This window comes from Girardinichthys multiradiatus, chromosome 6 (assembly GCF_021462225.1).
Source record: "Girardinichthys multiradiatus isolate DD_20200921_A chromosome 6, DD_fGirMul_XY1, whole genome shotgun sequence".
In the NCBI taxonomy this organism is placed as follows: Eukaryota; Metazoa; Chordata; class Actinopteri; order Cyprinodontiformes; family Goodeidae; genus Girardinichthys; species Girardinichthys multiradiatus.
Genome location: NC_061799.1, coordinates 19,343,237 through 19,366,994, shown reverse-complemented (window position 1 = coordinate 19,366,994; position 23,758 = coordinate 19,343,237). Strand labels below are relative to the sequence as shown.

The 23,758-nt window shown below is 41.2% G+C and overlaps 1 protein-coding gene across 1 annotated transcript in view; it reads right to left on the bottom strand.

Moving 5' to 3' along the window:
• The window catches only part of LOC124869677 (protein unc-13 homolog A-like), a 69,092-nt gene that overhangs the window by 10,795 nt on the left and 34,539 nt on the right, over positions 1–23,758 (bottom strand). The window contains exons 18-37 of the mRNA XM_047367680.1: positions 22,450–22,591; positions 22,139–22,308; positions 21,854–21,969; positions 21,398–21,561; positions 21,104–21,257; positions 18,246–18,314; positions 17,954–18,043; positions 17,512–17,646; positions 17,295–17,422; positions 16,834–16,919; positions 15,310–15,436; positions 15,118–15,214; positions 14,116–14,259; positions 13,945–14,022; positions 13,107–13,184; positions 11,435–11,523; positions 11,187–11,330; positions 7,137–7,260; positions 4,756–4,812; positions 4,551–4,631 (exon numbers count right to left, since the gene is read on the bottom strand). Of these exons, the coding sequence (XP_047223636.1) occupies positions 4,551–4,631; positions 4,756–4,812; positions 7,137–7,260; positions 11,187–11,330; positions 11,435–11,523; positions 13,107–13,184; positions 13,945–14,022; positions 14,116–14,259; positions 15,118–15,214; positions 15,310–15,436; positions 16,834–16,919; positions 17,295–17,422; positions 17,512–17,646; positions 17,954–18,043; positions 18,246–18,314; positions 21,104–21,257; positions 21,398–21,561; positions 21,854–21,969; positions 22,139–22,308; positions 22,450–22,591 (2,273 nt within the window). The remainder of the gene's footprint in view (positions 1–4,550; positions 4,632–4,755; positions 4,813–7,136; positions 7,261–11,186; positions 11,331–11,434; positions 11,524–13,106; positions 13,185–13,944; positions 14,023–14,115; positions 14,260–15,117; positions 15,215–15,309; positions 15,437–16,833; positions 16,920–17,294; positions 17,423–17,511; positions 17,647–17,953; positions 18,044–18,245; positions 18,315–21,103; positions 21,258–21,397; positions 21,562–21,853; positions 21,970–22,138; positions 22,309–22,449; positions 22,592–23,758) is intronic.

Genomic DNA, 23,758 nt, shown 5'->3' with positions numbered 1-23,758 from the left:
CTGGCAAACCGTCCGGCGCCTCAGGAGAGGGAAGCAGTGCTTCGCCAACACTGTTTACAGTGGGGGTGGGAGGTTGCTGACCTCGACTGGGGACATTATCGGGTGGTGGAAGGAGTACTTCGAGGATCTCCTCAATCCTGCCATCACGCATTCCCTGGTGGAAACAGAAGCTGGGGACTCGGGGTTGGACTCTTTCATCACCCAGGCTGAATTCACCGAGGTGGTTAAAAAGCTCCGCGGTGGCAGGGCTTCGGGGTTGGATGTGATCCACCCTGAGTACCTCAAGTCTTTGGATGTTGTGGGGCTGTCATGGTTGACACGCCTCTTCAACATTGTGTGGTGGACGGGGACAGTGCCTTTGGATTGGCAGACTGGGGTGTTGATCCCCCTACATAAGAAGGGTGACCAGAGGGTGTGTTCCAACTACAGGGGGATCACACTCCTCAGCCTCCCTGGTAAGGCCTAAGGCAGGGTATTGGAGAGGAGAGTCCAGCCGATAGTCGAACCCCGGCTTCAGGAGGAGCAGTGTGGTTTTCGTCCCGGTCGTGGAACACTGGACCAGCTCTATACCCTCTACAGGGTATTCGAGGGTTCATGGGAGTTTGCCCAACCGGTCCACATGTGTTTTGTGGACCTGGAGAAAGCATTCGACTGTGTCCCTCGTTATGCCCTGTGGGGGGTGCTCCAGGAGTATGGAATCGGGGGCCATCCGGTCTCTGTACAAACGGAGCAGGAGTTTGGTTCGCATTGCCGGCACTAAGTCGGACCTGTTCCCAGTGCATTTGGACTCCGGCAGGGCTGCCCTTTGTCACCGGTCCTGTTCATAACTTTTATGGACAAGATTTCTAGGCGCAGCCAAGGGCTGGAGGGGGTCTGCTTTGGGGACCAGTGGATTTTGTCTCTTCATTTTGCAGATGACGTGGTCCTGCTGGCCCCTTCTACCCAAGACCTACAGCATGCACTGGGGCGGTTTGCAGCCGAGTGTGAAGCAGCTGGGATGAAGATCAGCTCCTCCAAGTCCGAGGCCATGGTTCTCAACCGGAAATGGGTGGCCTGTCCTCTTCAGGTTGGAGGGGAGTTCCTGCCTCAAGTGGAGGAGTTTAAGTATCTCGGGGTCTTGTTCACGAGTGAGGGAAAAATGGAGCGGGAGATCGACAAACGGATCGGTGCAGCTGCCACAGTAATGGGGGCGCTGTGCTGGTCCGTTGTGGTGAAAAGAGAGCTGAGCCGAAAAGCAAAGCTCTCGATTTACCGGTCGGTCTACGTTCCTACCCTCACCTATGGCCATGAACTTTGGGTCATGACCGAAAGAATGAGACCCCGGATACAAGTGACTGAAATGAGCTTCCTCCGTAGGGTGGCCGGGCAGTCCCTTAGAGATAGGGTGAGGAGCTCGGCCATCCGGGAGGGGCTCGGAGTAGAGCTGCTGCTCCTCCATATCGAGAGGAGCCAGTTGAGGTGGCTCGGGCATCTATAACGGATGCCTCCTGGACGCCTTCCTCGGGAGGTGTTCCAGGCACGTCCCACCGGGAGGAAGCCCGGGGGACGACCCAGGACACACTGGAGGGACTATGTCTCTCGGCTGGCCTGGGAACGCCTTGGGCTCCCCCCGGAGGAGCTGGAGGAGGTGTCTGGGGAGAGGGACATCTGGCGTCTCTACTGAGTCTGCTGCCCCCGCGACCCGGTCCCGGATAAAGCGGAAGACGACGAGTACGAGTACGAGCCCTTTCCTCACTTTATTGTGTGTAATAGTGCAACATAAATAAAGATTAATTGATTGATTGAAAACACTTCAACGAACCCATATTGAGAGAATCTGCAACGGTCACTTCCAAATAAACATATTTATATCTAAAGTAAGGGAAATAGGCGTAGTTTTTTAGATTATCATTCAACATTAGGGCTGCTGTTGTCTTAGTTATTAAAATACACTTCATGTCCTGTTAAACACTACTGTTTAGTTTGTTAAATTACAGAAGAAATACATTATTAACAAAGAAGACTTTTCGTGACAATACGGTGTAACTATTATGTTATAAGGGTTTTAACACTCAAGCTAATATTAGTGTTACAAAAATCTTTTTTTTCTGAATTATTAGCTCAGAAAATTTAGGCCCTGCCAACAAGTTGAATGTAGCGGTTTCTTGGATTCTTTAATTTTAAACATTGGCAGCTTAAATCTGGTTGACTAGTTGTACCAGTCGTTTTCCAGCATGGAAAATTTAACCCGCGAACATGTTAAAATCTTCTGACTGGCGGATTGTTTTAATCCAATTTTGAAAAAAAAAAAAGCAACAACAAAAAAGTGAGCGAACACAGGCATTTGCTATTTTCTAATTAAAACAATAGAGATGCACCAAGAAATCAGCTGGTGACCAGAAGTTTTTAATTGGATGCTTAAAAATTTTATCTTTTTCCAATCAGTGAACCTGGTGGTATATGTAAGTACTACTAGGTCGTACTAATAGCACTTCGGCATGTAAGTGGTTACTTTGGACAGAATATTCAGTCAGCTATTGTCCATATCAGTGAGGTACTGTAATCATAAAAGCTGTAAGAAGCTATTTAAAAGGACGCTACTTTTTTTTTCTTTAAAAGTTTTTTTATAAAAAAAATAAAAATAAAATATAAAATCAAATGTAAAAAATAAAATAAAATAAATAAAGGAACCTATTTTCTACAGAGGCATGCCATTTGTTCATTCAGGCTGGTCATTTTGCTCCTTCAGCATTTTGTACCTTTGGAGTTTTCTTTGTTGTTTTGTGCCAACGGAAGCAGTTGTCTGCTACAGACACCCCTTAACGATTTTTCTTTAAATAGGCTAGAAGCTGATGTCAGCAGATAAAACGAAGTCTGAACGTGTTATGGCAAAGTTGATCTTTTTTTTAACCTTTAAACGCTCTCTGTCGTGGAACATGGTGGACTTAGAAATGTCATCCACCTTTAGGAAATCTCAGTTAGGGAAAGGAGAGTCTAGGCTAACAGCGCTAACCGTGCTTAAGGCTAAAATACACTCACCGGACACTTTATTAGGTACACCTTGCTAGTACCGGGTTGGACCCCCTTTTGCCTTCAGAACTGCCTTAATCCTTGGTGGCATAGATTCAACAAGGTACTGAAAACATTCCTCAGAGAGTTTGGTCCATATTGACATGATAGCATCACACAGATGCTGCAGATTTGTCGGCTGCACATCCATGATGCGAATCTCGCGTTCCAACACATCCCAAAGGTGCTCTGCTGGATTGAGATCTGGTGACTGTGGAGGCCATTTGAGTCCAGTGAACTCATTGTCATGTTGAAGAAACCAGTCTGAGATGATTCGTGCTTTATGACATGGCGCGTTATCCTGCTGGAACTAACCATCAGAAGATGGATACACTGTGGTCATAAAGGGATGGACATATTCATCAACAATACTCAGGTAGGCTGTGGCGTTGACATGATGCTCAATTGGTACTAAGGGGCCCAAAGTGTGCCAAGAAAATATCGGCCATACCATTACACCACCACCACCAGCCTGAACCATTGATACAAGGCAGGATGGATCCATGCTTTCATGTTGTTGACGCCAAATTCTGACCCTACCATCCGTATGTTGCAGCAGAAATCGAGACTCATCAGACCAGGCAATGTTTTTCCAATCTTCTATTGTCCAATTTTGGTGAGCCTGTGTGAATTGTAGCCTCAGTTTCCTGTTCTTAGTTGACAGGAGTGGCACCCGGTGTGGTCTTCTGCTGCTGTAGCCCATCCGCCTCAAGGTTCGACGTGTTGTGCGTTCAGAGATGCTCTTCTGTATGCCTTGGTTGTAACGAGTGGTTATTTGAGTTACTGTTGCCTTTCTATCAGCTCGAACCAGTCTGGCCATTCTCCTCTGACCTCTGGCATCAACAAGGCATTTGCGCCCACAGAACTGCCGCTCACTGGATATTTTCTCTTTTTCGGACCATTCTCTGTAAACCCCAGAGATGGTAGTGCATGAAAAACCCAGTAGATCAGTAGTTTCTGAAATACTCAGACCAGCCTGTTTGGCACCAACAACCATGTCACTTCAATGTCACTTAAATCACCTTTCTTCCCCATTCTGATGCTCGGTTTGAACTGCAGCAGATCATCTTGACCATGTCTACATGCCTAAATGCATTGAGTTGCTGCCATGTAATTGGCTAATTAGAAATTTGCGTTAATGAGCAGTTGGACCGGTGTACCTAATAAAGTGGCCGCTGAGTGTAAGATGCCGAAAACAGTTTAACATATAAATGCTGCAATCATTCTGCCTTTAAACAAGTGAAATCCTGTTTTATAGTGATTGCTCTCTCACACAGTATGACATCACCTCTTTTCCTGATATAAATAATTTATGACCTTTAATGGCAGGAAAGCTAGAAAGACATATGTTAAAGGCTGTCTAGTTTTCAAAGCAAAAATCAGGATTAGCAAGTCAAAACCTTACAACATCAGAGATTCTAATTTAGCCTCAAATGTCTTATTGTTGTATGTTTAAAAATATTGTAATATTTGGAACAAGGAGCCGCTAACAGGTGTCATACCTTAATAGTATCTAGTGCCAGCTCTATAACTGCACACTGTTTGGGAGTCAGGGCTTTGGCCTCTTCTCGGCCCATGTGCTCCTGCAAGACAAAAAATGCAAAGGAGTTAGTGTATCTATCATCCATCCATTCATCCATCCATCCATCCAATGTAAATTCACATATTAAGTCTGTCACTGGTTTCACTGCCGCTTGCATGAGTCACCTTAAGCTTGGAGAGCTGGCCCAACTCCTTAGCAGCATTGAAGATCATCTGAGTTCCCTAAGAAAAGAGAGATAGACATCAGTGACTACAAAGAGAAGATAAGAGTAATAGCTGTTTTTAAGGGATGTGCAGGAAGGAGGATTTGTAAAGTGTGAAGTATGTGACAGAGAGACCAGCTATAAATTGTTTATATTCTTTACTATCAGGATGGCCACAAAATGCAGTTAAAAGCCTTCAGCTGATCCAAAACACTGCAGCAAGAGTTCTGATGAAAATTAAAAAGAGAGATCATATTTCCCCTACTTTAGCTTCCCTTCATTGGCTCCCTGTTAAATCCAGAATATAATTTAAAATTGTCCTCCTCACATATAAAGCCCTTAATGATCTAGCTCCATCATACATCAAATATCTGATTGTTCCATATGTTCCTAACAGAGCACTTCGTTCTCAGACTGCAGGTTTACTGGTGGTTCCTAGAGTTTCTAGAAGTAGAATGGGAGGTAGATCCTTTAGTTATCAAGCTCCTCTCCTGTGGAACCAGCTCCCAGTTTTAGTCCGTGAGGCAGACACCCTGTCTACTTTTAAGGCTAGGCTTAAAACTTTCCTTTTTGATAAAGCTTATAGTTAGAGTGGCTTAGTTTATCAGGGAGGGAGCCTTCCTCCCTCCCTGTTGGTTGGAGTAAGGTGGTGTCAGGTTTAGCCTAAACCAGCTCAGTTATGGTTGAGGTGCAAACACACCCTCCATTTCTGCTACCTGTATGACCCCTTCTCTTTTCCAATGGTTATAATCAGTCTGACAGAGAGAGGTACCCTCAATCCTTGTGGTTTTTAGTATAACAATGACCATCAGTGGGACCCTTTGTGGGGTGCCTTGAGACGACATTGTTGTAAATAAGCGCAGTTTAACTAAATAATCTGAACTGAAACTATCTGTGTAGTTATGCTGCTATAGGCTTAGGCTGCTGGAGGACATAATGACCACTTTCACCCTCTTTGCTACATTCTCACACTACTCTTCAATTTTGCATTATTTGCTGTTATTTTAGCTTTTAACTTTATTCTCTCTTTTCTCTTCCTAGAAGCTACACATGGCCTGGCTCTGTGTCTGCCTGTGACACCTTTCTGGAGAGGGGAATCGTCCGAGCTTCTGCTGGCAACAACTTAATGCTCACCCTCTACCGATGATCCACATAGCCCTGTCTTTTAGTGTTTAACCCTTTCTCTCTCCTAGACATGGCGATTGACTGAGCTTAACTGTAACTAATTATATGTGCTCTCTTTCAGACTCTAACCTTGAAAACTGGCTCAGAGTTTATCTGTTCTTTCTTTCTAGGTGAAACGACTAAAGGAGCTACATCCATTAACATTTACTTTTCCTTCCCATAGAAAGGACTCCTGGATCAGTGCTTCTGTGTTCTTTTTGTGTCTCTGCTCTGTTCTCTCTAACCCCCAGTCGGTCGTGGCAGATGGCCGCTCACACTGAGCCTGGTTCTGCTGAAGGTTTCTTCCTGTTAAAAGGGAGTTTTTCCTCTCCGCTGTCGCTACATGCATGCTCAGTATGAGGGATTGCTGCAAAGTCAACGCCAGTGACTGCCCACTGTCTCTACATGCTCATCCAGGAGGAGTGAATGCTGCAAGTCACTGACTGGATGCAATCTGCTGGGTTTCCTTAGACAGAAAAACTTTTTATCCAATTTGAATAAATAACTAACTCCGACTGCACTGTTCAATTGTTAGGATTAATTGGAATGTATGTACCTGACTGATGTGAAGTGCCTTGAGACAACATGTGTTGTAAATTGGCGCTATATAAATAAAACTGAATTGAATTGAATTGAATTTGATTAGCAACTATTTTCTCAAGAATTTTAGATAAGAATGGAAGATTGGATATAGGTCTGTAATTTTTCAAGTCATCTCGATCAAGCGAAGGTTTCTTGAGTAAAGGTTTAATTACAGCTACCTTAAAAGCCTGTGGTACATATCCATTTACTAAGGATAGGTTAATCATACCTAAAATGTGGCTGGTAATCAGAGGGAACACTTCCTTAAATAATTTGGTTGGGATTGGGTCTAACATACAAGTTGAAGGTTTAGATCAGGTTTTGATGCACTCTATTGTTAGAGGAAAAAATGTGACAGAAGTCACACAGGGTGATAGAGGGTTCATGTTAAAGCCAGTGTTCCTTCATGCATTCATGTGTTCCTTTAAAGGCTATTCACACATATTTACAATGACCTAAGAAAAAGAAGAATAGGGGGAAAATGGGGAAATGTCAGGATAAATGGGTTACTGTACAATCATAGTCGAACACACCGATGTACATCAAGAGGGAGAAGATGACAGGAATGTTTGTGTGTGTGTGTTTTGTCGTATATACCGTTTGGTCTGTAAGTGTTGGAAGCACAATCGTTTTTTCCATCGTGTTCATCACAAGTTTCCACAGCTCCTTCAGCACTCTCTTCAGGACTGTCTTCTCACAGATCTTTGCAAACAGCGACAAGCTGAAACACCACAAAACACAATCTGTCAGCCCACTAGAGCAAAACACATCTGAGATCTGTATTTCTATTTCCATCACATATCCCAGGCAAAAAGCTAGGGAGCGGTTTGATATATAAATAAAAAAGAAGCACTGAATTGAAAATCATCCCAACTGGTACAAAAATAAAATATTACAACAGAAATACAACAGAAATACACAAAAATAATGCAGAGGGGTCTCTGTAGACAGCTGAAAAAGGCTGACAACCAACAATGAATGATTGAACTTTGTGCCGAAAGGCAGCGCCACATAAAAACAGAAATCATTCTGTTGTGCAGAGTGAGCAACACCTCCTAAAAATAGTCAACAACGATTCATTTTGATTTCAGAATGGCAATTTAAAACTTGAAGTTGTAAAGCAAGGGTCTGCAACCCCAGCCCTTGAGTGCTGCTGTCCTGCAACTTTTGGATGCATCCCTTCTCCAACAGATCTGAATCAAACAATAGTTAATGAACAGGCCTTTGCAAAACATACTGACATGCCAGGGAGGTAATTCATCCTTTCATTCAGGTGTGTTGGAGTAGGGATGCATCCAAAAGTTGCAGGACAGTAGCACTCAAAGACTGGAGTCACAGACCCCTGTTGTAAAGTAGAAAAACAACAAGAAACACTGCGGCTATTTCTTTACCATATTCTTATTAATATTGGACCTGGGTAAAGTGAAACCTGTGATCATCTGAGGTAACTAGTGTATCACTGAAGGCAACATGCAGTAAAAAACAGTGACAGACTACATCCTCCACACTTGTCTTTCCGTTTTATCTGTCAAACAAAAAACAAGGCATTTCTGTTGATGGGATCATTTTTTTTCTAGCCAGACTGCTCCGCCGGAGTTCCACAAGGATGTCTTCTTGGACCAGTCTTTTTACACTTCTTGTTCATGATATACAGAAACATATCGTATGCCCAAACCTTTCAAATGTAAACTGTTAAAATGTGTTTCAAATTGTTACGCTATGTTTTAAATTAAAATTAGACCATAGCGCAGTTGTTTTTTTTAAGACTGGGTTGTCCAAAGTGCAGCACAAGGGCCATTTGCGGCCCTTGAAATGATTTTTGGGTTTTCCCTGACCACAATTCAGTATTATGAATTTAACTCCTACACAGGAAATTAATGAAGATGGACACTTGTAATTTTTTAGAACATTTTTACTAACAGATGTAAATCTCCTCTAAAATGGAAAATTTTTGGTTGAATGCGAATTCTTGTCTTTTATTAGCCTTGTTTTTTGTTACTTTTATTTAAACTTCATAAAAAGTTAGACCACAGTGACCTTTATTAAAAAAGAGCCCTGGACACATCCATTAATTGAAATGGTAAAAGAACAGCATGCGTTTTTTAGAAAAAAGAGAGACCCACATCCTGTTTTTGTTGATGAGAACAGGGAGAAAAAAAATCCTGATTAAAAATAGAAATCTTTCAACTCATAAAATCTGGAAATGTCATGTTTTTCTATAATAAGGCAGATGTGTGGGACCTATTTATGTTTCAGATCTAGAATGATTTACAGAACCGTTTTCTACAAAAATTAGACTAGTACAGGTCCTTCTCAAAATATTAGCATATTGTGATAAAGTTCATTATTTTCCATAATGTCATGATAAAAATTTAACATTCATATATTTTAGATTCATTGCACACTAACTGAAATATTTCAGGTCTTTCATTGTCTTAATACGGATGATTTTGGCATACAGCTCATGAAAACCCAAAATTCCTATCTCACAAAATTAGCATATCATTAAAAGGATCTCTAAACGAGCTATGAACCTAATCATCTGAATCAACGAGTTAACTCTAAACACCTGCAAAAGATTCCTGAGGCCTTTAAAACTCCCAGCCTGGTTCATCACTCAAAACCCCAATCATGGGTAAGACTGCCGACCTGACTGCTGTCCAGAAGGACACTATTGACACCCTCAAGCAAGAGGGTAAGACACAGAAAGAAATTTCTGAACGAATAGGCGGTTCCCAGAGTGCTGTATCAAGGCACCTCAGTGGGAAGTCTGTGGGAAGGAAAAAGTGTGGCAGAAAACGCTGCACAACGAGAAGAGGTGACCGGACCCTGAGGAAGATTGTGGAGAAGGGCCGATTCCAGACCTTGGGGGACCTGCGGTAGCAGTGGACTGAGTCTGGAGTAGAAACATCCAGAGCCACCGTGCACAGGCATGTGCAGGAAATGGACTACAGGTGCCGCATTCTCCAGGTCAAGCCACTTTTGAACCAGAAACAGCGGCAGAAGCGCCTGACCTGGGCTACAGAGAAGCAGTACTGGACTGTTGCTCAGTGGTCCAAAGTACTTTTTTTTCGGATGAAAGCAAATTCTGCATGTAATTCGGAAATCAAGGTGCCAGAGTCTGGAGGAAGACTGGGGAGAAGGAAATGCCAAAATGCCAGAAGTCCAGTGTCAAGTATCCACAGTCAGTGATGGTCTGGGGTGCCGTGTCAGCTGCTGGTGTTGGTCCACTGTGTTTTATCAAGGGCAGGGTCAATGCAGCTAGCTATCAGGAGATTTTGGAGCACTTCATGCTTCCATCTGCTGAAAAGCTTTATGGAGATAAAGATTTCATTTTTCAGCACGACCTGGCACCTGCTCACAGTGCCAAAACCACTGGTAAATGGTTTACTGACCATGGTATCACTGTGCTCAATTGGCCTGCCAACTCTCCTGACCTGAACCCGATAGAGAATCTGTGGGATATTGTGAAGAGAACATTGAGAGACTCAAGACCCAACACTCTGGATGAGCTAAAGGCCGCTATCGAAGCATCCTGGGCCTCCATAAGACCTCAGCAGTGCCACAGGCTGATTGCCTCCATGCCACGCCGCATTGAAGCAGTCATTTCTGCAAAAGGATTCCCGACCAAGTATTGAGTGCATAACTGTACATGATTATTTGAAGGTTGACGTTTTTTGTATTAAAAACACTTTTCTTTTATTGGTCGGATGAAATATGCTAATTTTGTGAGATAGGAATTTTGGGTTTTCATGAGCTGTATGCCAAAATCATCCGTATTAAGACAATAAAAGACCTGAAATATTTCAGTTAATGTTCAATGACACAAAAATATATGAATGTTAAATTTTCATCATTACATTATGGAAAATAATTAACTTTATCACAATATGCTAATATTTTGAGAAGGACCTGTATATTGTGGGTTTCATTTACTGCTGAGTGGATAAAAAAAATAAGCAGAAAATTATTTTAGCATATTTAACTGAAAACAAAAATGATTTTGTGTCCTTTGAGTATTTTTAATTTGGTGTTTTTTGGGCCACGTGGAAAAAGGTTTGGGCACCATTGTTTTCGGAAGTAATCATAATACCTCTTAAAGCAATAATCACATTGATTACTGTAATATAACTGGGTCTTTTACAAAATAATAAAACAAAATAGTAACATTTGAAGAAACATGATTTTATTGAGTTCTGAACGTTTTAATAATTTTAAATTAGCTTGTTTTGTATATAAGATTTTAAATAGGCTTGGTTAGTCTATTTAAGTTAATTGGTCTTTTAGCAGAAGACTGGAAGTGCCACTGGCCCAATTACAAACAGTTGAGGGATTTCTTTAATCTTTTATTTCTTCATTCTACTTTCTGTATTTTGTTACTGTTTCTTTGTTTGGTTTATTTTTCACTTTATTCTTTCATTGTGTACATCAGCCTGTCTTGTAGCTTCAGATAATCTGTAGGTCTATTTTTATATACCATTCCTATGTTCATTTATGCACACTGTGCATACTGGTGCAATGTGCTTCAGGCAGAGAAAACTGAATAAGCAGTTATTTAGCAGTTAACACATTTTGTTTTAAAGCTATTTTGAATTCAGTGTTAGGTGTCGTTAAGGAACCTGCTAAGTAACATCCAGCCTTACTTACTTGCTGTCCAAGAAATCCATGATTGGTTGCAGGACGTTGTCAGCCTCCTGAACCACACTGCCATTTGCTGGGACTGTCTGACCTTTCACTTGGGCTAGGATGTCCCCCATTTGCCTCACGTTATCCTCAATCTGGGGCTGGAAGCTATGACGAGACCCCAAAAAGAATAACATAAGCACAGACTTTGAAGTTAGCTGCAGAAAAAAATCTGTGGTCAACTTTAGCTAGAATCAAGCAGAAGCACCCACCTGACAGCGAAGATGCGGCTGAGGTCATCCATGACGCTGTTAAGTTTGTTTTGGAGCTCCTTCAGGAAGTCACTCGCGTCCACGTTGAGCTGGAACAAAGACAGATAAGTTCAGTTATATAATTTAGAGGAAACTGTATACACATGTTCTTGTAGAAGTATTCATATCTCTGGAACACTTTAGATTTTGTTATGACCAAAAATGTAAAATGTTTTATCAGGATTATGTATAACAGACCAACACAAAGTAGTGGATTATTGTGAAGTGGAGGTAAAGGAATCGGTAGCCCTTGATCTAGCCCACTTCACTGTAGCTCTGGTTTAATGTTTAGGTGAACCTTTGGTCCTCACTTTTGCTGCCTCTTACAGGTTTTCTTCCAGGACTGTCCTATATTTAACTCCATCCATCTTCTCAACTCTGACCTGCCTTTCAACCCCAGCTGAAAAATAAATTTCCACAGCATGATGCTTCACTGTGGAGGTGGTGTGTTCGGGGTAATGTGCAGTAATAGTTTTTCATAGTAATTTTCTGATCGGCAAAATAGTTCAATTTTGGTCTCCTCGACCAGAGCATCTTCTTCCACATCTTTGCTGTGTCTCATACATAAATTGTGGCAAATTGCAAATGGGGATTCACTTCAGCTTTTTTTCAACAACAGTTTTCTTCCTGCCACTACTCTATAGAAGACAGTTTGTGGAATGCAAAACTAATACCTGTCCCACCTACAGATTCTCTGAACTTTGAATCTCCACAGGTCCTCCAGAGTTACCATAGGCATTTTGCCTTCTTCTCTGATTAATGGTCTTTCTGTCCAGCCTGTTAGTTTAGGTGGACGGCCATGTCTTCCTTTAATTTTCAGATAATGGATTAAACACTGCCCTATGAGATGTTCAAAGTTTGGGATGTTGTTTTCTAACCTAATCCTGCCTTAATTCTTCCCCATAGCTTTACCTCTGTCCTGTCATTGGTCTTCACGATGCTGTTTGTTTGGTCTAAGCTTCTCTAACAAACCTAAGGTTTACACAGAACAGCTCACTGTTTACTGATTAGGTTACTTCCAAAGGCATTTGTTTGAACTGAATTTTATTTAGGGGTATCAAAGAGTAAAGCAGATAATTATTATGTATTATTGTCCTTCCCACCCCCAGTGATGCACTACTGTTGGTCTATCACTTTACTCGTACTCGTACTCGTCATCTTCCGCTTTATCCGGGACCAGGTCGCGGGGGCAGCAGACTCAGCAGAGACGCCCAGACGTCCCTCTCCCCAGACACCTCCTCCAGCTCCTCCAGGGGGGGGCCCAAGGTGTTCCCAGGCCAGCCGAGAGACATAGTCCCTCCAGCGTGTCCTTGGCCGTCCCCTGGGCCTCCTCCCGGTGGGACGTGCCTGGAACACCTCCCGAGGAAGGCGTCCAGGAGGCATCCGGAATAGATGCCCGAGCCACCTCAACCGGCTCCTCTCGATGTGGAGGAGCAGCGGCTCTACTCCGAGCTCCTCCCGGATGGCCGAGCTCCTCACCCTATCTCTAAGGGAGTGCCCGGCCACCCTACGGAGGAAGCTCACTTTAATTTTAATAAAATACATTGCTTTTTGTAGTTGTAATGTGATTTAAATGTAGGGCAGTTTAACTGGATAAAATAGATTTGCAAGACAATGTAGATGAAAAACTTACATCTTTTCCTCCCATGGCCTCAAACATCTTCTCCAGCTGAACCCGGAGCTGCTGGATGTTATTGATTATGATACATGGCTAAAAGGAGGGAAAAAGTAAAATCATTACACACACACTCATTAAAAACACACACTTCTCTTATGTCTCTTTCATAGTTTGCCTTTCCTATCTCTACATTTGCTCTTTCTTCAACAAAAAAAATGCTTCTTTGACAAAATCACACAGTGGCTGGGTCAGGAGAAGCAGTAGTTTTCTGTAATTACTGCTTCTCTAGGGGGAATTATGGTCTCTGTGGAAGTGTAGTTTACTTTCTCCTCCAGGTTTATACCACTTTGAGCTAATTACACAGCAGCCCTAATTCCCTCTGTTAAGTCTCAGTTCTGGAACTCTATGCGTTACATTAACGCTCAGCATGGACTCCTGCTTTACTTGCACTGCCATACTTGCACAATGATCACCTGCACTGTTGTATTGCTCTTGCATCTTATACTGCTCTATACTTACTCTCACTCACTTAAAACTGTGCACATATATTTATATTATATTGTAGATATGTTTATACTGTTTAATTTGTATTGTGTTGCACCGACTACGCCAAAACAAATTCCTTGTATATCCAAAAACGTACTTGGCAATAAAGCTTTTCTGATTCTGATCTGATTCTGATTCTGAACCGAAGAGCAGTTTAATGTGCCCAAATAAATAAACCTTACCACAAACTCTGTATACATCAGCTTAGATTACAGCATAGATAACACAAACTTCCATCAGTCACCTCATTTAGTGCAACATCTACATATTTATGCTCTATCTAGGTTTAAATATTATAAACACTTACTACTTTCTCTTTCTTGACATGATTCGGAAAGTCCTTTGCTATGATGTCAGCATAGGAAAGCAGGACATTGCCGATAGTCTAAGAGAAAGAAACCGTGTGAAAAAATCTGAAATTATATTACCGTATGTTAAAAACTTAGACAAAGGCGGAGCAGAGAGAGAAGAAAGTCACCTTGGCGAATCTCTTCATGTAGTTGCCAACAATCTGAGGGTCGGGACACTCCAGCTTGCGAATGATTTCAAAACTCTGATTGAGCTGAGAGAACACGTCCACCACCGAACAGGAGAACAAAGCGTGCTCCGACGTGACCTGGAACTGGAGATCAAGAGGGGCGGGGAATGGTGGACCAGAGGGAAAAGTTGAAGGAGCTGCATTGGGGTGATGAGACTATCAATACTAACATCTGAGTTTCCAGGCACTAAAAGTGAGAGGTTTTATTCCCCACAAAGGAACCATCCTTGCAGGAACAAAGAAACTGCCCCCTGCTCAGCTGCCTGTGACTGGAATCAAAACACTTGTGAGTTGGTTTCTCTGAAATCATTTGGATCAGAGGGATGGGGGGTAATCAAGGGGTTATGATCAGGAAAAGTGCCCTCATTAGCACTCCAGCCATTATCACAGAGCTGAATAGTATTATGGTATGCGACTGAGCCAAGGGACCACCATGTCACTGACGCAGGAAAGCAGGAACTGCCTTGGGCGACAGTAATTGGACCCAAAGGATCTATGACATATGATATGGGAGACTCTTCAGCTGCTTTGTATCGACCTTCTTGCTGTGTGGGTACGTAGGTGTGAGACGGCAGGTGTGAGTATTTGCATCGTGCGTGTGTGTTTACAGTAACTCGTGCTGGAGCATCTGCTCTCTCCACAGTGAAGAGTTTTCCACAAGCCTTTGCTATCGAGTCATCATCGATTGCCTTGAGGCCTTCAATCTGCTGCTCACAGCTTGGAATGTGCCGAGTAGCAAAATTTGCAAGTTGATGTCTCTGAAGAAGTCAATTTGATGTACTTACATTTTAGTTTCCAGCACCTGTTCATTCTTTTGTGAATTTTAGTCTTCATACTGCATTGTCTCAACCTAGGTTTTAAGCGGCCTAACATATAGCACAAAGTTTAATAGCACAATTAAAAAAGTTAATTGCATTCTGTTTTTTTATGTAAAACACTTACTCCATCTTTCTTGTCCCGCTCCAGCGCTCCATGGAGAAAATCTCTGGAAACTTCCTCGTTTTCGTCCAACCACATGATGACAAAAGGCTCGAACCATCTGCACAGCAAAGATTGGACAGGTGCAGGATAAATCCTACCATCAGGGTGGAAAATAGGACAGGAGAGGTGTTTAGCAGCGTAAAAAACACTCACGCTGGATATTCGGGTACGTGCTTCTGGAAAGTGGGCAGCTCCTTGCAGTACTCGTTATAAAGCCACTTCACTTTAAAGTGCAAATTCATGTAGTCTGCACTTTTACACAGGCGGTTCTTCTCATGCTCTAAATATCACACCGGAAGACAGAATAAGGAGAAGTATACAGAGTCAGGTAAAAGTATTTACACCCATTAACTTTTGTTACATTTTATCATGTTGCAGCCTCCAACTTCAGTGAATTTTATTGGGATTTTATGAGATAGACAACATAAAGTCGTGCATAATTGTGAAATAGAAGAAAGATAATTCATGTTGTTCAAGATTTTACTAATTAAATATGAACAATATGGTGTGCTTCGATATTTAGCCTCTTTTACTCTGACACCCCTAAATAAATTTCAGTGCCACTAACTACTTTCAAAAGTCTCCTAATTAGTACATACACCCTTGTTTTGTAATGTCAGTATAAATCCAGCTGTTCTCTGAAGGCTTCAGAGGTTTGTTGGAGAACATCAGTGAACAAACAGCATCATGAAGACTAAGGAACACAGCAGACAGGTCAGGGAGAATGTTGTGGAGATGTTTAAAGCAGGGTCAGGTTATAAACCGATTATTCAAGTTTTGAACAGTTCAGTTGATCATCTGAAAATTAAAAGAGTATGGCATAACTGCAAACCTCCTTAGCCAACAGGCAAGGAGAGCATTCAGAGAAGCAGCTGAGAAGCTCATATGGTGACTCTGAAGCAGAAACCCACAGCTCAGGCAGGAAAATCTGCTGACAGGACAACTATTAGTCATGCACTCCAGAAATCTGGCCTTTATGGTATAGTGGCAAGAAGACAACCACTGAAGAAAGAAAGCCAAAGGTTTGCCACAATCCATGTAGGGGAAACAGCAAACATCTGGAAGAAGATGCTCTGCTTAGATGAGAGCAAAATTGAACTTTTGGCCTACATGCGAACACTATGAGTGGAGGAATCCCCATCCCCACTATGAAACGTGGCGGGAGCATCATGCTGTGGGCATGCCTTTCTTTAGCTGGGACAGGGAAGCTGGTCAGAGTTGATAGGGGGCGATACTGGAGTGGTGGGGGAATCTATGGCAAGGTTTGAAAGTTTAGGGTCACAGATGCTCTTCATCCAATCTGACTAAGCTTGAGGTATTTTACAAAGAAGATTTGACAATACATTCAGTCTAAATGTGTAAAGCTAAAATGTAACTCAAAGATTTGCCGTCGTATTAACTCGGAATGTCTGGGCACAAATTCATGCCACACTTTTCCGATTTTTCTTTCATGATTATAATATAAAGAAATGTTTTAAAGCTACAGTCTTCCTTGCCAATTATGCACTACTTTCTCTTGGCCTGTTATGTTAATTCCCAATAAAATACATTGAAGACAGTGGTTGCTATGTGACAAAACATGAAAAACCTCAAAGGGGAAGGGATTTGTAAGTCACTGTATAGTTTATAAATTTTTAAAACTCACATAAATACCAGTGTTTGATATTTACAATTTACCTTCCATGGCGTATTTCATATCTTGTGCAAACATGTTCCACATGACTTCAGCACTGATTTTACCCACATTGAGTTCTTGGGGAAACCTATAAGAAAGATCAAGGCAGTTGTGTCTATATTCATTATGAAATCCAGTTATGGTACTGTGTTACTGAACAAACAATTTTTCTCCACATATCCAAGAACCACAGACCTCTAAAATCTCTTGAGAAAAAGGAAATCAGCAAGATGCAATTATCCACATTATTTCTCAAAACAAAGCCCATGGAGCTTGTTTAAATTAATTATCATAAATATTAAATTAAATGTCTTTAATAGTTTCCATTTTAAAAGGCTAAACTCTTTTTGACATTGTCCTCCTTATATTCCATTGGTGTTTTTAATAAATCCAGCAAAGCTGCTGTCTCAAAATATCTCTCAAAGTACGATTCCAGCGAACACCTGAATGAAAACACACTCACTGATTGAGGCAAGGGGTGTATGAGTTTTTATCTTCCTCTATTATGGAAACAATCAGTGTGATGAGCTTCGACCAGAAGTCCAGGTTTTTGATGCTGGGACCCTGCTCATCTGGAGGGATGGCTTTCGACTGGAAACAGAAAGAGGTTGCAGATTTATACCTGAAAAGCTACAACCTGACCGGGCAACGTGTACATTGCTTCATATGCATAAACTCACTGGGTCCGTCTGATATTCCCTGTTGTACAGATCATGGCAGTTGTTGAAGATGTACTCATAGGTGGAGTTGAGACAGGCTTTTACGCAGTCCTTCACCACCTGACTTGCCCTGGGGGGACTCTGCAACTCCTGGACCTGAACACAAACAAGAAGAACCATATGGGGGAATAAAAAAACACCATAAAGTACCTGTCAGACCAGCAGTGCTTCAGCAGGAGGTTATCTTACAGGAAATTTAACCAGAGGCTCAATGAATGGTTCATAAAAAGCTGACATACAGAGACATGGTTTCATGCTTCAGTTAAAGTTGGGGAAAGTTATACTGCTTCAGAATGTATCTTCAGGCTACTTTTTCAAATAATATTAGATCTGTCATGTTTAATCGGAAGCTAACATTTTTAAAGGGACATAAACACAGTAACTTTCAAATATGTGTGCTCACCTTCATCCTGAAAAATGTGATGCTCGTCAGCAGGTCCACGGTAGACTTGAGGTCTTGGAGTCTTTCAGGGCTGCTGGCAGGGAAATTATTCTTGTAGCACAGACAAACAGAAAAGCTGTAAGAAACTGTAGCATCATCGAAATAACCGCAACACTTTCATCACAGTCTAAAAACACACATGTATGCCTTAAAATAGCACATGCAGATGCAGCAAGCAAGCAAGAGACGGATAGTCAACTGCACTTGTGAGGCTACTTAAAGCAGGGTGTAAATTAGAATCAGCAGTAAGTACCCGATACATGGACAGGTCGATCCTCAGGGAGTTGTGCAGCTGATCCAGCAGTTTGACAAACCTCTCTTTCTGCAGAGAAAAAGAGAACAGAGCCACACAGCTCAGAAACATCGCACAGCTGTTACCATCTGACTGCCCAAAGCCAGGATTGGGCTTATTAGGCCTCACAAAGTTGCAGTGCACACAAACACCTTAGATTTGATCTTTTATCTATTTTAACTGCTTTCTCTAAGTCACTTAAAAATGTCTGCTGTTAGAGCTGGTCAATATAAACTCCTAATCCAAGAGGTGGCGTCAGGATATATGTACAATATTTTTTATTTGACTTAGTAAGGCTCGTATGGGCAATTATATGAATGACAGAAACTGTTTCATTTAAGCTGATGATCTTATTTTGCTAATTTATGAGTGACTCTCATTCACTGCTTTCATTCAGAGAACACGAGACTGAGCCAGGGATGAACTCGCTCAATGATTTTCTGGCTGACGGTGGGAGGGTATGATAGAGTGAAACTGTATAAGATTCATCGTGTTTGTTGTCCACATATTTAATTTTAGTTTTACACAGCCAACCTATAGTGTGACCCTCGTTTATGTTGTTTTCTATGTAGTACACAGGGTTCAGGTTGTCATTACTGCTCAGACATCTCCTTGTGACTCTGTGTTTATCCTAAACTTTCCGGAAGCTGCACTTAAGCTCTTCTAGGTTTTTTTTGCATTCCTCTAAATTAATGTTTCAATTAATAACCATATAATTAGGCTTTGACCTTTTAAGTCAGAATCGTCAATGACTGCACCAGTATGCATCTAAAAAAGAGTTTATTCCACCCCCTTGTAATTAATGTGAGAGCTTTTTGGCATTTTGGTGTGTAGAGAAGTCTCTGTATCTAAAGAATGTGGTTTTAGAAACAGTGCTAAAATAAGATTTTAATTGGATGAAACATACAGCACCTCTGGTGGGAGCTGAATTCAGTCTCAGGAAGAAGGTGCTTAGAACCCATTTAGAAGCCTTTTACAACCAAGTCAGAGAGAGACCTGATCAACTTTTCTAATTCTTTGCATAAATTGTATTTTTGTGTGGATCATACGCTACATAACAAGTTCTTGCAACTTCCCTGCATTGGACACCTGCTCAGGGTTACTTAGTGCTTATCTAGTTCTCTAAGTGATCCAAAGTGAGAAACCTCCCCATCCATCCGAAAACCTGGGACAGAACTGTCAGCCTGCCAGTCTCAGAGGGATCTCAGGAAGATAGTATAGCTTTTCCTGCAGAATCTGACTATCCCTCCAGAGATATGAAGGTGGGAACGGCTTGAGCAGACCTGCTAACTGCTTCCAAGAGCAAGGTGATAAAATGGCATGTCTGGTATGTTGAATTATGGCATTCTTCATTTTTATGGTGGTGGTTTTGGGGATAAAAGCTGAAAGATTTGGGCGGGTTCTGAATCTAGATTATACCCCTTTTTCCCTCTCAAATAAAAATAAATAAAATAATCAAAATTAGGCTGTAAGACCCTTTTCTTAAGACTGCTGAGTGATTGATACAAACTATTGATGAATATAAGCTCTTTAATCATTTTAGATTAAAAAAAACTTCAGCTTCCTCATTAAGAATTCTTTGTTTTTTTATATATTTGTTTGTGTAATTAGTCATTAATGAATAGATATTAGGTTGATCAATAATAGATGTAGATCTTAATTCTAATGATTTTTTTTTTCATCTTTAAATGAACCTTTGATCAATTAGCTCTGTTTGATTCTAAATAAATAATAATACATTTTATTTATTTATAGGCGCCTTTCTAGGCACTCAAGGTCACCTTACATAACACAGATACAATTTAAATAAATATTAAAATAAGTACAAAATAGGGTTAAATAAAACTGTGAAAAATTACAATCACAAAGCATAAGCTAATTTAAACAGCTACGTTTTGAGTTTAGATTTGAAGTGTGGCAATGAGTGTGTGTTGCGGAGATCAGGTGGAATGAGTTCCAGAGCTGGGGAGCAGACCGGCTGAATGCTCTGCTCCCCATAGTAACATGACGGGCGCGGGGAACGGTGAGATGGATCGAAGAGGAGGATCTGAGGGTACGGACAGGAACAATAATGTGAAGAAGGTTTGAAAGATATGGAGGAGCGAGGCTGTCAATAGCTTTAAAGGTAAGGAGTATTTTATAGTTGATACGATATGAAATAGGAAGCCAATGAAGCTGTTGTAGAACAAGTGTGATGTGATGGATTGAAGGAGTCCGTGTAATTATACGAGCTGCTGAGTTTTGAACCAATTGTAGTTTATGAAGGGTTTTCTGTGGTAGACCAAAAGGAGAAGATAATTACAATAATCTAAACAAGGGGTGATCAGACTGTGAACCAAACAGCAGTGGAATGAGGAGTGAGAAAAGGACGGAGACGCTGAATATTACGAAGATGAAAGTAGGCTGATTGAGTAATATTATTGACATGGGAAGTGAAGGATAGGCTGCTGTCAAGGATGACACCGAGAAATAAATAAGAAATATATTGAAATTTCCTGGCTTCTTCTTATGTTATAGAGATTACCTAATGGAAAGGTCAAGAACTCATCTCAATGACTGATTTTATAATTATGTGACAAACTCATTTTTGACAGACTGTTAGACAGATTGCTTTATGAACCAAAATACATTTTAACATAGCTTAACAATGTTATAAAGTCAACAGCAGCACATTAAACTTACAACCACGTACAGCCCCAGAGGAATCATGTTTACTTGTTTCTTAAGAGTTTTCAAACACCTTCATCTGCTGGCGTGTAGCTTTTTCCAGTTATCACATAACTCCTATAGCAGTTACTGTTTTTTTTCCTGGGACTTACGCCAAAATTTGATGCAGCAAATCTGTCCGAGGCAGAAACATTGTTGGAGGACTCAGTGGTGTGGGCGTAGTATGCATTGATGTTGGCAAGCAGGGTGCTCATCACAGCTGGCACTCCTGGGCACATGTACTTAGATGACAAGCAGGCAAAGTGGCTGTTGGGGGAAAATTGCAAAAGGACAATTAACTCTATTTTTCTCCACTCTGTCCGTACATTTACTAAGAATTGTTTTTATCTTATATAGCCAGACAACTGAAAAATGGCTCTGTGTAATAATAAGCTTTAGGTACTGACGTCATGGCCTGGTAGATGTACTCTACTCCATATCTCATGGCAAACTCATCCACAATCTCCTGTGCAGTCTCATCAAAGTACACCTTCCAAGCATCGTCACCTTTGGCATCCGGGATCTTTACTACACCTCCGTTTTGATCCTCAGTGGTGTACTGGAAAAGGTGCTGAACACAGACAAATGGACAAATGAATACATTTTAAGATATTAAGATCTTAAGATATTCCTTTTTACTATCGATAGCAGTAGTAGCTGTTGAATAAATAAAATGAAGAACTGTATTTGTTTGCTGGTAAATAACATCTAAGTCTGTAAGAATTTTTGTGGAGTATGAATACTTCTGCAAAGCACTAACTGGCTAACTTTCCTAATAAAGGAAACAAGTTACTGCTGCATGCTTAAAGGTTTATTTAGAACAGTTAAGATGATCACAAAACAATTTTTCCAGTCCAACTGACCTCATGCAGACAGGTGTACTGGACATGGTAAGGGGCTACAGTCTCTTCTCCTTTGATCTCCACGCTTATGTGCATCCGGATGGCCCCTGACACGGCAGATTTATCTGTTCTCTTGTCTATTACATAAATGTGAGACACACACACCTCATTATTAGGGTGAAACCTTCTGCATCTACAACAGACAAGCTCTTCAGTTAGCTGTTCTTCAGCTCTTATCTACTTGTGACTTACTGCTCCTCTAATCTATTTCTTACTCTCTCCCCAGTGTTATTGCACAAAACTCACCCAGGTTGTACCAAACATCCATCTCCCCACTCAGGGTGCGCACTTCGATGATGGTCTGACCCAGGAAGTCATCGCTCTCACGTTTGAACCTCTGTTTCACACGGGACTTGATGTCGTCATCCTCGTCCCAGACCCGGACCTTGATGCGGTCAGAAGAGTTGTGGCACTCACTGAATGAAGCAGGCGCAACACAAACAACAGAAATTAGGAATCTTAAATTTAAATGTTAGCAAAAATCGCACTCAGTTAAACAGGACCTTCTAAAATAAGCATATGATGCTGAAACTATTGGACTTTGCTACTCTACTCACAAGTGAAAGCTCTCCTCCCAGACTGGGTTCAGGTTGCCATAAATGGTTTTGGTCCTTTTCTTTGTTTTTCCAACTTGGACAGTTACATAAGGGTCACTGGAGCCCGTTTTGTCTTTGGCCTGAAGACCCTGGGCACAAGCCACTGAAGAAGAGACCACAAAGCGATAGATAAAGACACTGACAGCACAGGATACATCTCACTGTAAAACAACGTTCAAGTGATGTTTTTAAATTATTCTTCTGCATTTCCACATCGGTCTTGGCACAATAACACCAGCTGAAAGTAAAATAAAGTACAGCATTGTTGTCACACTGACAAAAAGAAAAAATGATTTTAAGTTTTTTCACAAATATAAATCAAAGTAGTGTGGTATGCATGTGTATTCAGTCCCCTACACTCTAATACCCCAAAATAAAATTCCCAAAGTAATAGTAGTAGCTGGAAAAGAATTGAAATAAGACAACACTGCATCAAACCCTCAAACGCAATTAACATGAGGGCATTATGTATTCTGTGACCAACCCAACATGGGGTCATTTTTCAGCCCATTTCTTACCAAGACAGGTCTCCCATATGAATGTTGGCTGGGCAGGGCTGATGATACCAAAATACAAGACAATACTAGGAGAACACATGTACTAGGCTACAGAAGACCTGCGACTGGGAAGGATGTTCATCCTCCAGCAGGACAATGGCTACAAAGATGTTGAGGTTCATTTTTTTTTTTACCGCAAGTATGATCTCAGGAAATAATAAGCTGTATAATTATCACCACCGTGTTAAAAAAATAAAACAGAACTGTTCCATTTTGTAGTTTCTAGACTTTTATTTAGAAAAAAAGAAAAACACAAATTGTTACCCAGTAGTGCTGCATGTCTGGCTAAAGGGTGCAGTTTCAGTTGTGAGTTTTGATCATTTGTTGCTGGGAAAAGCATCTTATACAATGCACAGTGGTTACGGCTCTTCCTCTGTCCTACAATAACTGAGGCAAACTCATAATTTTGCAATGTCATTTTGTTTCACTATGTTGCATATTTTGTTGTTTGCAAGTCCTAAGGAGACTTCACTAGAACTCCACTGGAAGCCACTCTCACTTGTTCTTGATCTGTTTCCACTGTGGATTTTGAATTATTCTTTGCTGCATTTATTTTTCAAGTAGTTTTGAATTTGAAGCCAAGTTTCTAATGTGATATAAGTTTTACATCACCGCTTGGATCATGATAGACAACTGGCATTGTATTCAACTTGTAAAATGGTCAAAGTCAAATCAAAAAGACAGACCAAAATCCAACTGAGAAATTATGGCAA